This window comes from Python bivittatus, unplaced genomic scaffold (assembly GCF_059951505.1).
Source record: "Python bivittatus isolate LINGU-HERP-01145 unplaced genomic scaffold, Pbiv_v1 ctg000980_np1212, whole genome shotgun sequence".
In the NCBI taxonomy this organism is placed as follows: domain Eukaryota; kingdom Metazoa; phylum Chordata; class Lepidosauria; order Squamata; family Pythonidae; genus Python; species Python bivittatus.
In genome coordinates, this window is record NW_028277125.1 from 53,816,359 (window position 1) to 53,830,163 (window position 13,805).

The following is a 13,805-nucleotide window of genomic DNA, read 5'->3' on the forward strand; positions in this document are numbered from 1 at the left end:
AATGTGAATAAAGATTTCTTGCACATTTTACAGAAAGTACTCAAGTTTGTGGTAGCTGTAGCCAGTGTGATTTTAGAGTAAAGGAGAGTACATCCTTGAATATTTATAATTTGTTCCTGTTGAACGTTTGAATGATTGTCAGCAAGTCATTCAATATTGGCAAACTGCAAGACCCAGGCCAAGTCCAACATTTCCAAGATGTACTTAATGAAAAACGCTCTGGCAATTTACCACTTGTACGAACCTGTCCTGAAAAGTGGATGCTATTTAAAGATGTCATCACACAAACTGCAACAACTGTACTCGGACTGAAAACCCGGGTGCATCAAGGCTGGTTTGATGAAAACCACGAGTCCATTTCAGCAGCCCTCCAGGCCAAGAACAAGGCCTATGCAGACTGGTAGAACAATCCATCATCTGTCTCAAAGAAAGACAAGTTTAAGCATCTGCAGTCCAAAATACAGGCAGAACTGCAAGAAATGCAAGATGAGTGGTGACAGAGAAAGGCTGAGCAGGTGGAATGCTATGCAGACATGCATGCCACTAGAGAGTTCTTTAGTGCCATAAAGTTAGTTTATGGTCCTTCTAAATCAGGAGTCTCCCCCCTGCTGTCATCTGATGGGTCGAGCCTGACCAAAGACCAGGAAGAACTGAAAAAATGCTGGGCTGAACACTTTTCAATCTGCTCAATAGGCTGTCCACAGCTGATCATGATGTCTTACAGCAGATTCCTCAACTGCCAGTCTTGGATGCCCTAGACCTGCCTCTCTCTGTTGACAAGATCAAGAAAGTGATCTCGCAGATGAACTCAAAGCAACAGGACAGGATGGCATTCCTGCTAAGATTTACAAAGCGCTAGACCCAAACACCTTACAGGCATTCCAAGACATCTTAGAAGACATTTGGTCCACAGAGGAGATGCCTGATGACTTCCGCAATGCCCTCATTGTGGCTCTATACAAAAATAAGTGAAGCAAATCAGACTGCGGAAACTACAGGGGTATTTCACTGCTGTCCATTGCAGGCAAAATCTTTGCCCATGTTCTCCTGAACAGACTTGTCATTGTCTTGGAAAGGAACCTCCCAGAGGTGCAGTGTGGCTTTCGGCCAGAATGGAGTACAGCAGACATATTTGCCATGAGGCAAGTCCAGAAGTGCATTGAGCAGAACAAGCTTGTTTATTCTGTCTTCATTGACCTGACAAAAGCATTTGACACTTTAAACAGGGAGGCTCTCTTGATCATCCTGAGACATGATGGATGCTTGAGGAAATTTGTGAAATTGATTCAGCTAATCTACAATGGAATGACAGGACAGGTTCTTTACAATGGTGATACATCAGCTGCATTTGCCATTTCCAGTGGGGTAAAACAGGGTTGTGTGCTAGCCCCAGTCCTGTTCAATCTGTTCTTCACTTGTCATGTGCTGTTCAGGGTCTGAAGGAGGGAGTGTATATCAGGTACCAATTGGACGGCTTTCTCTTTGATCTTCGCTGCTTGAATGCACAGACGAAGTGCCTCCATACAGTCATCCAAGAAACCCTCTTTGCTGATGACTATGCACTCTTGGTGCACAAAGATAGTGATCTACAGTTGATGCTGAACAAATTCTCAGACACTGCTATGGTTTTTGCCCTGACTGTCAGCCTGAACAAGACTGAAGTACTTTACCAACTGGTGCCAAATACCAACCCTATAGAACCAAAAATCACTGTTGACGACACCAACCTGACAAATGTAAACAGCTTCAAATACTTGGGAAGCATCATCTAGAGTGATGGGTCTTTGGACAAAGCAATTAACTCCAGGATCAGCACTGGGGTGGCTAGGCACTGGGGTGGCTGTGTACTAGAGTGCTCAATCAATACAACATCCATATCTCCATCAAGCTGAAAGTCTACAGAACTGCGGCTATTCCTTCTCTAGTATATGGATGTTAGTCTGGGACTCTGTACCAAAGGCACCTCAAACAACTGGAGAAATTTCATATGTGCACTTTCTGCTCCAACTTCAGCAGTCATTGGCAAAACTGTGTCTCTGACCTGAAGGTCTTGGATTGTATAGATTCCACCAGCATTGAGTCCCTGATTATCAGAACCCAAATGCAGTGGGTGTTACAGGTCATCAGAATGGATGACCACCATATGCCTTGACAGTTGCTCTATAGTGTACTGGGATCTGGAAGGAGACCTTGAGGTTGTTCACACAAGCGCTACAAAGGCACTGTGAAGAAAACCTATACCACTGTGACATCCAGCCAAGGGAACTAGAAGCTATGGCTGCTGACAGAACCCACTGGCAAGTTCTGTGCTATGAAGCCTCCACTGGCTTTGAAGACAGGCACCGCTAAAAACCAATAGAAAATTGTGAGCAGTGTCACAGAATAACACCCACAGTCACTATAACAATGGACAGTACCCCCATTGCACTAGACTCTGCGCTTCCAGACTGGGACTGCAGAGCCACCTCTGGGTCCTCAGATGAACTGCACAACAGTGTGTCTTCTTCAAACCCAAAGGACTACCACTTTTCAGACACATGTAGTTAAACCTTGCTTAAGGAAGTGTTTAGTTCCTCAAATTGTTGGTTGAATGAATACATTTTCTTGCTCTGAGATAGAATCAGGGTGTTTTATATGGTCTTTAATTCAACTTATTATTTGAATCTCTCTCTCTCTCTCTCTCTTTTTCTTTTAGTTATAGCTTTATTATTTTTTAAATGGTTGCAGTGATAACTTCTGGGGTTTGATGTTGGTTTCTGCAAATATCATTTCTCAAATAATATTGCTTTTATGAATGTGTATTTCTATTATATTCGGTAAACCAACAAAGCTTACATATCTGCCTCCCCCCAAAAAGATATGGAACTATATATCTGAGGACTTTAAAATGGAAAGATGGCTTCTGTGACAGTGTGCCTCCACTTGCACTCTTCCTTCCTTCCTTCCTTCCTTCCTTCCTTCCTTCCTTCCTTCCTTCCTTCCTTCCTTCCTTCCTTCCTTCCTTCCTTCCTTCCTTCCTTCCTTCCTTCTTTTTTTTCTCCATGAAGGGAGTCGCATTGGAAGATAAAAACAGATTTTAAAAAATCACTACAGTATACTCTCTTCTAATTAGTTAAAATCTCATGTGACTGAAAGGCTCTTTTTGTTTATGGAGCTGTTTAATATTCAAGCCATCAAATGCATAGTCTTGATATCCAAAGTATTGTATTAATAAATAATTATAATTGTTAAACCTGTTTCCTTTTTGATTTTATAGCTTGCACATGCAGTGGTCATGCAAATATTTGTCACATGCAAACAGGAAAATGCTTCTGCACAACCAAAGGAATCAAAGGAGACCAGTGTCAACTGTAAGTATGAATGATAAAATCTTAATTTAAATCTAATGTTTATGGACAACTCATACAACAAATTTAATTCTGTCAGTATTTGTGAATTGATAAATAGGTTTTATGCTGAACTAGCTCTTCTATAGATCTCCTTTATAGAAAAGCTTTTTGCATTATGCAAAAGGATGTTGCAAATATTAAAGTTCAGCTTTAAGAATTATTTATCTTGAACATCTAGAAAAAGTTCCATACATTCAATTATTATATTTTCAAAATTATGGTAATGTTTCAAAGTAGACAATATAAATGTCTGGCTTTCTCTCTGATACCCAACTATAGGTCAGAACCCATCAAAGCCTATGGCTCAATGCTGGTGCTAGTCTTTTTTGGCAGGGTATCAAGAATAACTAGTGCTAATGGGTAGCTCATTACTTCTGTGATTCCCTTAATTTCTGTTTGCCCCAGCCTCTAAGGCCTTGGAGGTGCTCTTGGTTCCTGTCAGATGAGATGAGAAGCACAACCCTTCCTTACAAGTATGGCATTTTACTGATGCTTTGGAAGGAGGCAGACTACTCTCATGCATAGTGTGATACAGATGAAATTGGTGAGATAAGAACCTGCAGTTCTCAGACTTAAGACAACTTTTATGTCAAGAGATCCCAGCTGCCTTGCATGTCTTGAAGAGAATGGGTAAATATACTTTGAGTCAAAGTTTGGGAGGAAAAAAAAGCTTAGGTTTTAAACCTATATAAAGGATTTAAATCATACATAAATGTCAAAGTGGTCAATGAGAAGATATGGTGAGAGACTGGGGGCAGGCCGCTAACAGGGAAGGCGGGCCCTGTGTCTTTTCCAGTCCTTTGTTTCAGCCCCTGGGTCTCGTCCACTTCTCCTGGTCAGCAGATCTTCAGAGGCCCTGGCTGTTGCTGCTAAATGCCAAATCAGTCTGTAATAAGGCCTCCCTCATCTGTAATTTAATCACAGATGAGAGGGCCAACTTGACATGTATTACCAAGACCTGGCTGGGTCTGGAGGGGGGAAGATTCCATGCTTAGAAATGTGCCCAGCTGGGTTTCAGGTCTGGCACCAGCTGGGACTCTGTGGCAGGGGCAGGGGTGTGGCCGTTGTAATCTGGGTCTCTTACAGCTTTCAGGGGCACTGCCTCACAAGTTGCTGGATGTGAGAACCTGTTCCTGAAGTTGGGCTCTTGGGATCAGTTGGGATTGTTGCTACTGTACCAGCCTCCCTGCTGAGTAGCAACCTCCCTGCCTGAGCTCCTTGACTCAATCTCTGGGTTGGCGGTGGAGTTTCCCAGGCTTATGGTTCTGGGAGACTTTAATTCTCCTTTCCTGGGGGTGGGGTCTCAGGTAGCTCAGGAGTTCATGGCCACCATGACAGCCAGGGCTTGACTTGGGGCGGTGGTCATACTCTTGATCTGGCTTTCTTGTTGGAGCAGTGGCAATGTGATCTGGTATTGGGTGAGTGTTTGGTGGCTTCCCTGTCATGGTCAGATCATGCCCTGGTAGCCATGAGATTCTTTCACTCTGCACCCTGCTGCAAGGAGGTGGGACTCATTAAATTGGTTCACCTCTAGCAATTAATGGACCTGGATGGGTTTCAGAGTGAGCTAGAGGTTATTCCTGATGATCTGCTGCATGGTCCATCTGAGTCCTTGGCCGTTGCCTGGAATGAAAGAGTGGCTGAGACTTTAGATCAGATTGTGCCCATGCAACCTCTCCCCTCTTGTGGATCCTGTCACTTTCCATGGTTTACAGAGGAGCTTAGGGAAATGAAATGGGAGAAGAGACGTCTAGAGCATTGCTGGAGGTTGACATGGGATGAACTTGAGTGAACATTGCTGAGAGCTGCTGTTAAGGCCTACCTTGTGGTGGTAAGGGTGGTGAAGCGTCAATACTTCTCCACCCTTATTGCGTCTGCAGATAGCCACCTTGCAGCCTTGTTTAAGGGAACATGAGCTCTCCTGGGAAAGGAGGACTCAGACGTTTACTTGCAAGGCCATGCAGAGGAATTTGCGGAGCATCTGATGGACAAAATCACTCAGATTTGTTCCAAGCTGGACTCCAGTTTTAATGCAGATCCAGTAGAGGTATCCAGGGCACAGTCTTGCCCTGTTATCTGAGAATGGTTTGATCCTGTTGGACCTGAGGAAGTGGAGCCACCTGCTCCTTAGATCCATGCCCTTCCTGGCTAGTTAAGCCTGCCTGGAGGGTGTTGTTTGGTTGGATCCTAGCAATGGTGAACTCTTCTTTGAAAGGGGGTTGTTCCATCACTTCTTAAGGAGGCGGTGGTCACCTCCTCCTCAAGAAGCCATCGCTGGATTCAACCATGGAGAATTTTCATCTGGTGTCTAACCTCTCTTTTTTGGGAAGGTTTTGGAGAAGGTGGCTGTGCAGCAGCTTTAGTGGGCCCTCGATGAAGTGGATGACCTGGACCCCTTTCAGTTGGGATTCAGGCCTGGATATGAGATGGAGAGAGCATTGGCAGCACTTTTGGATGAACTCTGGCAGGAACGTGACAGAAGTTGTACACCTGTCCTTGCTCTTGACCTCTCAGTGGCTTTCAATTCCTTTGACCATGGTATTCTTCTGGATCAGCTCTGCAGGTTAGGAGTGGATGGCATAGGATTATGCTGGTTTGCTTTCTTTCTGTGGGGCACCAGTTATGCCCTTTCCTGGACCATGAGGCCCTACTCAAAGTTACTCATGCCATGGTCACCTCTAGAATGGATTACTGCAATGTGCTGTACATGGGGCTGCCCTTGAAGAGTATCTGGAAGCTTTAGCTGGTGCAGAATGCAACTGTGCAGACAGTTATATGTTTCCTTAGAATGACACATGTTATGTCTCTGTTCTGCAAGCTGCATTGGTTGCCAGTTTGCTTTGAAATGCAATTCAAGGTGCTGGTTTTGACCTTTAATGCCCTACATGGCATGGGACCAGGTTATTTGAGGGACCACCTCTTCCCGATTACATCTACCCATCTCATCAGGTTGAACAGGAGGGATATGCTACAGGTCCAGTCTGCTAAGGAGTGTAAGGAGTCCCACATCTGGTGGGACTCAGGCAGTGTGCCTTTTCTGCTATGGCCCTGAGGTGATCATTCCCCCTGAGGTGAGATCGGCCCCATCCCTACTTGCCTTCCTGAAAGCCTCAAGGTGTTTTTTCCATCAATTTTGGGGGTCCCATGGTGAGTTGGCAAGATGGTTGTGTGATGTTAAGTGATGGTTGTCTCTCCCACTATCCTGAGTTGTATCTCTTTTGTTTTTACTTAATGTTGTATGATGTGTATTATTTTTATGTATTGTATGCTGCCCAAAGTCATGTTTTGTGAGATGAGGGGGCTATATAAATTTGTTAAATAAACAAACAAACAAACAAACAATCATACATAAGTAATACTGCCCTTGTGTCATCTTTCCTGGAGAATACCCTCTTCTGGGATGCTGAAACTGCCAGTCAACTATTCTAAGTCTGGACTTACTAAAGTGAGTCTTGTATGTCTTCTATTTCTAGTATATCATGCTTGTTAATTTTTTTTTTATATTGGATAGAAGGAGCTGATACAAAACAAAGCTAAATTTGGATGTGTTGTCACTCTGCACTGGTTTAGACATAGGTTTTCTGAACAACTAAATTAGGTTTTGAAATAATTATAAAACCTTGTCTATAAACAAAAAAATCTATTCCCATTTTTGATAGTTTACATCACTTACAGCTAAATCATCAGAATAAAACAAACCTTGAATTGTAATTTAAACAGAAACTGCAAATTTAATGAGTGAATATGGTATTTCATAAATGGGGTTAGGAAGTATAAAACAAATTCTTGCTAATTAGGTTTAGCAATGTAACATTTGTTAGAATTTGATCTAGTCTTTCTTTTCCCCTCCTCCAAAGTACATCTGTGTCTGCATTGTTAAGAGAACTTCAAGCTGATGTGATTACAAGTTGGAGTTGTGCAAAACCTTCTTACATGCACTTACCTGGAACAGCTGTTTTTGGATGGTCCATGCCCAAATATGTTCTGAATATTTTGATTCTTTATACGAATTGAAAAGGGGATGTTTGGAATATAGACCATAATGTGTTTTCTAGGCAGAAGTGGTTGGAGGGCTAAGTGGTTTCCTTGCCAATGGTGTCTGCTAACATCAGTGGAAGCAGGCAGGAAAGGAGGGAAGACAAGGTCCCGGGGCCCTCAGGCAGTGGGTCACTGGCAGCGAGACAATGGGAGAGAGAAGGAATGTAAAGAAAGGGCTAGAAAGAAAGATGGAGAAGGTGGCTGGTGTTGGAATAAGTTGCCCTGGGACATCAGTGAAGGGGATGGTTGAGGGGAGGAACAGCAAGGAAGGTGCTAGGATGATGGGAAAGGCTTGTCAGCCGCAGGCCAAGTGGAGGAGAAGGGGTTGTTTACAAGCCTTGTCCTATTGATCCTATAAAATTACACTGGGATCCCTTGGCCAAACCATGACAGAACTTTTGGAACACAATGATGTATTCCAGATTTGGAAAAAAAAAAATTGCTGCTTTGTGCACAACTCTATTATAACTTTAATTAGTTAAAAGCAAGCCATTAATATATTAATATATTCAATGAGTTAATATTACAAATGTGAATATTAATGTGCACGTGTTTTTTTTCCAAAGGCACGTAACTTTAATTATGTTCATAATTACTGAGAAATGAGAATAGCTTTCAGTGTTTGTGAATTTTATGTTACATTTGCACAATTAGTGTTTGAACAATAACTATATATTGTACATACTCAAACATTAATATGTTATAGCTGAGGATATATATTGTTTTTATGCTTTGTTGGCAAGCCACTGTGTAATTTCAGCAGCAAGTCTATATAACTGTGATTACTGAAGTAGGATTTCCATGAAAGTTTCAAACTGTAGTAGTTCCCTGTGTAAGTTAGATTCATCTTCCTGTCAAGAATCCCACTGATTACAGTCATAGGTATAAGACAGAATGTTTCTCCTTTCTAACTAAAAACTCTCTTCTACTAATCAATTTACCTCTTTTATAGTAAACATGTGTGGCAATGCTTGTAGTAGCATTTAGACATCATTAATAGTATGATTTTAATTCCAGAATATTTATGAGAAATCAGTTTTGAAAACTCCCACATTTGGGTTAATATGTTGTTGATGTCAATCTTTATTTAGAATATTTGTATGCTGCCACCTCCTTTAACAGGTCAGGGCAGCTTACAAAAATAGAATTAAAGCACCAAAATATTTTTTTTTATTTTTTTATTTTTAAATAATTTTAAACCATTAAAACATAATTAAAACAATATAGTTTAAAATAATTACAGTGCTTAAAAATTAAAGTAATTATAGCTTGGGTAAAGAAGTTTGTTTTGAGCATCCTCCTAAGCCAGTACATTTGTTGTAATGTAGAAATTCCAGATATATGTGTGTATGTGTGTATATGTGTATATTCTATCCTGCACAGTTAAGGAGACTGTGGCTTTCTTCCACAAGATGTTCATACTTCAGCAACAGTGTACAACTTTTTCCTAGAGTAGGACCCTAGTAGGACCCTAGTTGTCGTAGTCCCAAAAGTAGCGGGTGTGCAGGCCAGGAACAAAGCTAATTTCTTTTAAGATTTTTTATCCCACTTTCATTATTTTTTTATAAATAACTCAAGGCAGTGAGCATATCTAATACTCCTTCCTCCTCCTATTTTCCCCACAACAACCCTGTGAGGTGAGCTGGGCTGAAAGAGAGTGACTGGCCCAGAGTCACCCAGCCAGCTTCCATGCCTAAGGTGGGACTAGAATTCACAGTCTCCTGGTTTCTAGCCTGGTGTCTTAACCACATTTCATTCAGATTTGATTAAATAATATACATAGTCATCATACCATTCAAATATTATCCAAAGAAAAGAAAAGGGGTAAGAAGTCATAGTGAAAATAATTTAAGACATGAGATAAGAAAAAGGAAAAAGAAAAAGGAAATAAAAAGGAAAAAGAAAAAAGAGGAATCTCATCAGTTGTATCCAGACACAACTTTCTCTGTTTTCCTTTTCCTCTCAAACCATTCACTTCCTTCATGTATTTATTTTGAGATTCATTCATTCCCTTTGTATAGCCAGATCACATCAACAAACTTCTTTTACAGTGGGGCAAAAAAGTATTTAGTCAGCCACCAATTGTGCAAGTTCTCCCACTTAAAAAGATGAGAGAGGCCTGTAATTTTCATCATAGGTATAGCTCAACTATGAGAGACAAAATGAGAAAAAAAAATCCAGAAAATCACATTGTCTGATTTTTAAAGAATTTATTTGCAAATCAAGGTGGAAAATAAGTATTTGGTCACCTACAAACAAACAAGATGTCTGGCTCTCACAGACCTGTAACTACTTCTTTAAGAGGCTCCTCTGTCCTCCACTTGTTACCTGTGGTAATGGCACCTGTTTGACCTTGTTATCAGTATAAAAGACACCTGTCCACAACCTCAAACAGTCACACTCCAAACTCCACTATGGCCAAGACCAAAGAGCTGTTGAAGGACACCAGAAACAAAATTGTAGACCTGCACCAGGCTGGGAAGACTGAATCTACAACAGGCAAGCAGCTTGGTGTGAAGAAATCAACTGTGGGAGCAATAATTAGAAAATGGAAGACATACAAGACCACTGATAATCTCCCTTGATCTGGGGCTCCACGCAAGATCTCACCCTGTGGGGTCAAAATGATCACAAGAACGGTGAGCAAAAATCCCAGAACCACATGGGGGGACCTAGTGAATGACCTGCAGAGAGCTGGGACCAAAGTAACAAAGGCTACCATCAGTAACACACTACGCCGCCAGGGACTCAAATCCTGCAGTGCCAGACGTGTCCCCCTGCTTAAGCCAGTACATGTCCAGGCCCATCTGAAGTTTGCTAGAGAGCATTTGGATGATCCAGAAGAGGATTGGGAGAATGTCATATGGTTAGATGAAACCAAAGTAGAATGTTTTGGTTTAAACTCAACTCGTCGTGTTTGGAGGAGAGAGAATGCTGAGTTGCATCCAAAGAACACCATACCTGATGTGATTTTCTGGATTTTTTTTCTCATTTTGTCTCTCATAGTTGAGGTATACCTATGATGGAAATTACAGACCTCTCTCATCTTTTTAAGTGGGGGAAATGGCACAATTGGTGGCTGACTAAATACTTTTTTGCCCCACTGTATATGATACATACAGACAGATTCACATCTGCAACCAATACAGCTCTGATGTCACCACAAGTGTTCCATGTGCATTTATCCATAAATACATGGAACAATCAAGGAATGTAACACAGCCTTGTCTTACTCCCTGCATAATGCTAATGCATTGATTAAACATTCCATTTATGCTCACACATGTTTTACTTCCATCGTTTGCTGTTCCATTCAGCACCAATCTTCAGCTCCCAGATTCAAAACACCATAATTCAAGCCTATTCGGTATATTTTACAAAACCTCTTAAACCACAAACATAGAATTAATTTTTTTCACATTCATATATCCTCAGTGACCTTCTGAAGAGCAAACATTGTGGCTTTATACCCCCTGTCCTGTATAATAAAATACCATATTTTTCATACCCTTTCAATCAGAATTCTGCCAAACACCCTGACATGCACAATTAACAAACCAAACTAATCTTCTCCCAACACAGAATACAGTGGAATAATGGCTTCTGTTGGTTTATTGTTACTGCTTTTATTATATTATTATTTCAGTCTATGCAGCTTGGAAGTGCATATTAATATCAAAACAATATTTTAACTCCCACTCCATATTAACTTAGTAATAATAAATCCAAACAGGATAATAATGGAGTGAACCTGTAGTTACAGCATAATTAAGTTTAACCGCTATGCTTAAGTTTAAGCATAACCAACTCTTTCTGAACATTCCCTGAAGCATTCAGTAAAAATGAAAACATATTCTGTGGAATTGTTATCCATATCTTAATATCATAAGAAACATATTTAATATTTTATGACTCTTTATCTTGAGTTGTTAACAGGAATAGGAATAAATAGTTTTGTTGACTTACAGATAGTTTCAAATAGTTTTGCTGGATCACACTTTAATTGCATTTGCCATGATAGCTACAATAATTGCTAGAGATTTTTGATATGTACCAATATATCTATGTCACAAAATCTTAAACTGGCCATTTAATAACATTAAGAGAAGTTCCATTATGATGAAACTATAATATTTATGCAGTATTAAATGATAACTCAAACTATCTATATAACTTTCAGAAGGAATTTAATTCATAATCTAAAATTTCTGCTCACCATTCATTAATAAAGAAAAATGGGAATAATGCCAGTGATATGAATCCGATGTCAGCTTTGCAGTTATGCAAGCATAAGTTACTCATTTCTAACATTCTGGAAAATCTAAGTTCAGTATCAAAGTTGGAAATTATTTATAAAAAGTAATATTCTTATGCTTCTACTTTAATTAGTGCCTATTTTATTTTTTCAAATAGGAATACACTGGCATCAGCATTGAATGCATGTATTATACTGATTCTATACCAAAATGAATTAATTGCCTACACATAAATTATCTTTTAGAGGCCCAGAATCTTGTAAATTTAGGTAAGCACCTTATCAGTAAACATGTAGCTAAATGATGCACAGTTAATTAATTATACTTATTTGGACAGTAAAATACTTCATGTTTAGATTAATCCACCTTGATCCATTTCCTTTATTTACAACTTTAAAAATAATCTGAGAGGGCATGATACAACAATGATTAGTTAGCGTTAACCCAGTATCCATGGCATTCACATCCTAACAGGTAAATTGGCTAATCCATATATAAGATGAGTTGAGCTGGCCTTTCTTAGTTATAGTTGTGGTTGATCCTCTGTCTGTTCTCTTCTTTAAACAATAAACTTCTTTAATTGTGAATCAAATTATCCTGAAATTAATACTTGTTTCTTTTCTTTAGATAAAACAAATTTCTTTATCTAAAGAATCCAAATATCCAAATCTTTAATTTTTCTTAATGGCAAAGTTAAATATCAGACCCTTTAAATGAGAAGCCATGGGACTGACATATATCTGTAACTTGATAATTTATCAAGTAAATTATCAGGTGGATAGTGGAATTTCCAGTACTGAACAATCAGTTGCCTAGTGTCTAAATCACCATACTTTATAATCTGTCTTGTTTGAGAATGATCAGCTACAAGAGTTTTGCAGTCATGTAGCAGTAAAAAGTTATAGAGAAGCCAGTAAATAGCCAGAAGTCACAAATAAGGAGATTATAATAAAAGGATTAAAAGAAATGAGGAATAAATTGGCATTCAGAACCTTGTATGTTCTTCACTTACGATCCTGATATAATTATATATATTCTGATATATATTATATATATCCTGATATATATTATATACAGTGGGGCAAAAAAGTATTTAGTCAGCCACCAATTGTGCAAGTTCTCCCACTTAAAAAGATGAGAGAGGCCTGTAATTTTCATCATAGGTATACCTCAACTATGAGAGACAAAATGGGGAAAAAAATCCAGAAAATCACATTGTCTGATTTTTAAAGAATTTATTTGCAAATCATGGTGGAAAATAAGTATTTGGTCAATATCAAAAGTTCATCTCAATACTTTGTTATATATCCTTTGTTGGCAATGACAGAGGTCAAACGTTTTCTGTAAGTCTTCACAAGGTTTTCACACACTGTTGCTGGTATTTTGGCCCATTCCTCCATGCAGATCTCCTCTAGAGCAGTGATGTTTTGGGGCTGTCGCTGGGCAACATGGACTTTCAACTCCCTCCAAAGGTTTTCCATGGGGTTGAGATCTGGAGACTGGCTAGGCCAGTCCAGGACCTTGAAATGCTTCTTACGAAGCCACTCCTTTGTTGCCCGGGCGGTGTGTTTGGGATCATTGTCATGCTGAAAGACCCAGCCACGTTTCATCTTCAATGCCCTTGCTGATGGAAGGAGGTATTCACTCAAAATCTCATGATACATGGCCCCATTCATTCTTTCCTTTACACGGATCAGTCGTCCTGGTCCCTTTGCAGAAAAACAGCCCCAAAGCATGATGTTTCCACCCCCGTGCTTCACAGTAGGTATGGTGTTCTTTGGATGCAACTCAGCATTCTCTCTCCTCCAAACACGACAAGTTGAGTTTAAACCAAAACATTCTACTTTGGTTTCATCTAACCATATGACATTCTCCCAATCCTCTTCTGGATCATCCAAATGCTCTCTAGCAAACTTCAGATGGGCCTGGACATGTACTGGCTTAAGCAGGGGGACACGTCTGGCACTGCAGGATTTGAGTCCCCGGCGGCATAGTGTGTTACTGATGGTAGCCTTTGTTACTTTGGTCCCAGCTCTCTGCAGGTCATTCACTAGGTCCCCCCATGTGGTCCTGGGATTTTTGCTCACCGTTCTTGTGATCATTTTGACCCCACAGGGTGAGA

At 40.1% G+C, this 13,805-nt stretch overlaps 1 protein-coding gene across 2 annotated transcripts in view; it reads left to right on the forward strand.

The window, feature by feature from the left end:
- ATRNL1 (attractin like 1) overlaps window positions 1-13,805 on the forward strand; it is a 578,187-nt gene that overhangs the window by 149,616 nt on the left and 414,766 nt on the right. For both annotated transcript variants that reach the window (XM_088131807.1, XM_088131808.1), the window contains exon 20: window positions 3,257-3,350. In XM_088131807.1, the coding sequence (XP_087987933.1) occupies window positions 3,257-3,350 (94 nt within the window). The remainder of the gene's footprint in view (window positions 1-3,256; window positions 3,351-13,805) is intronic.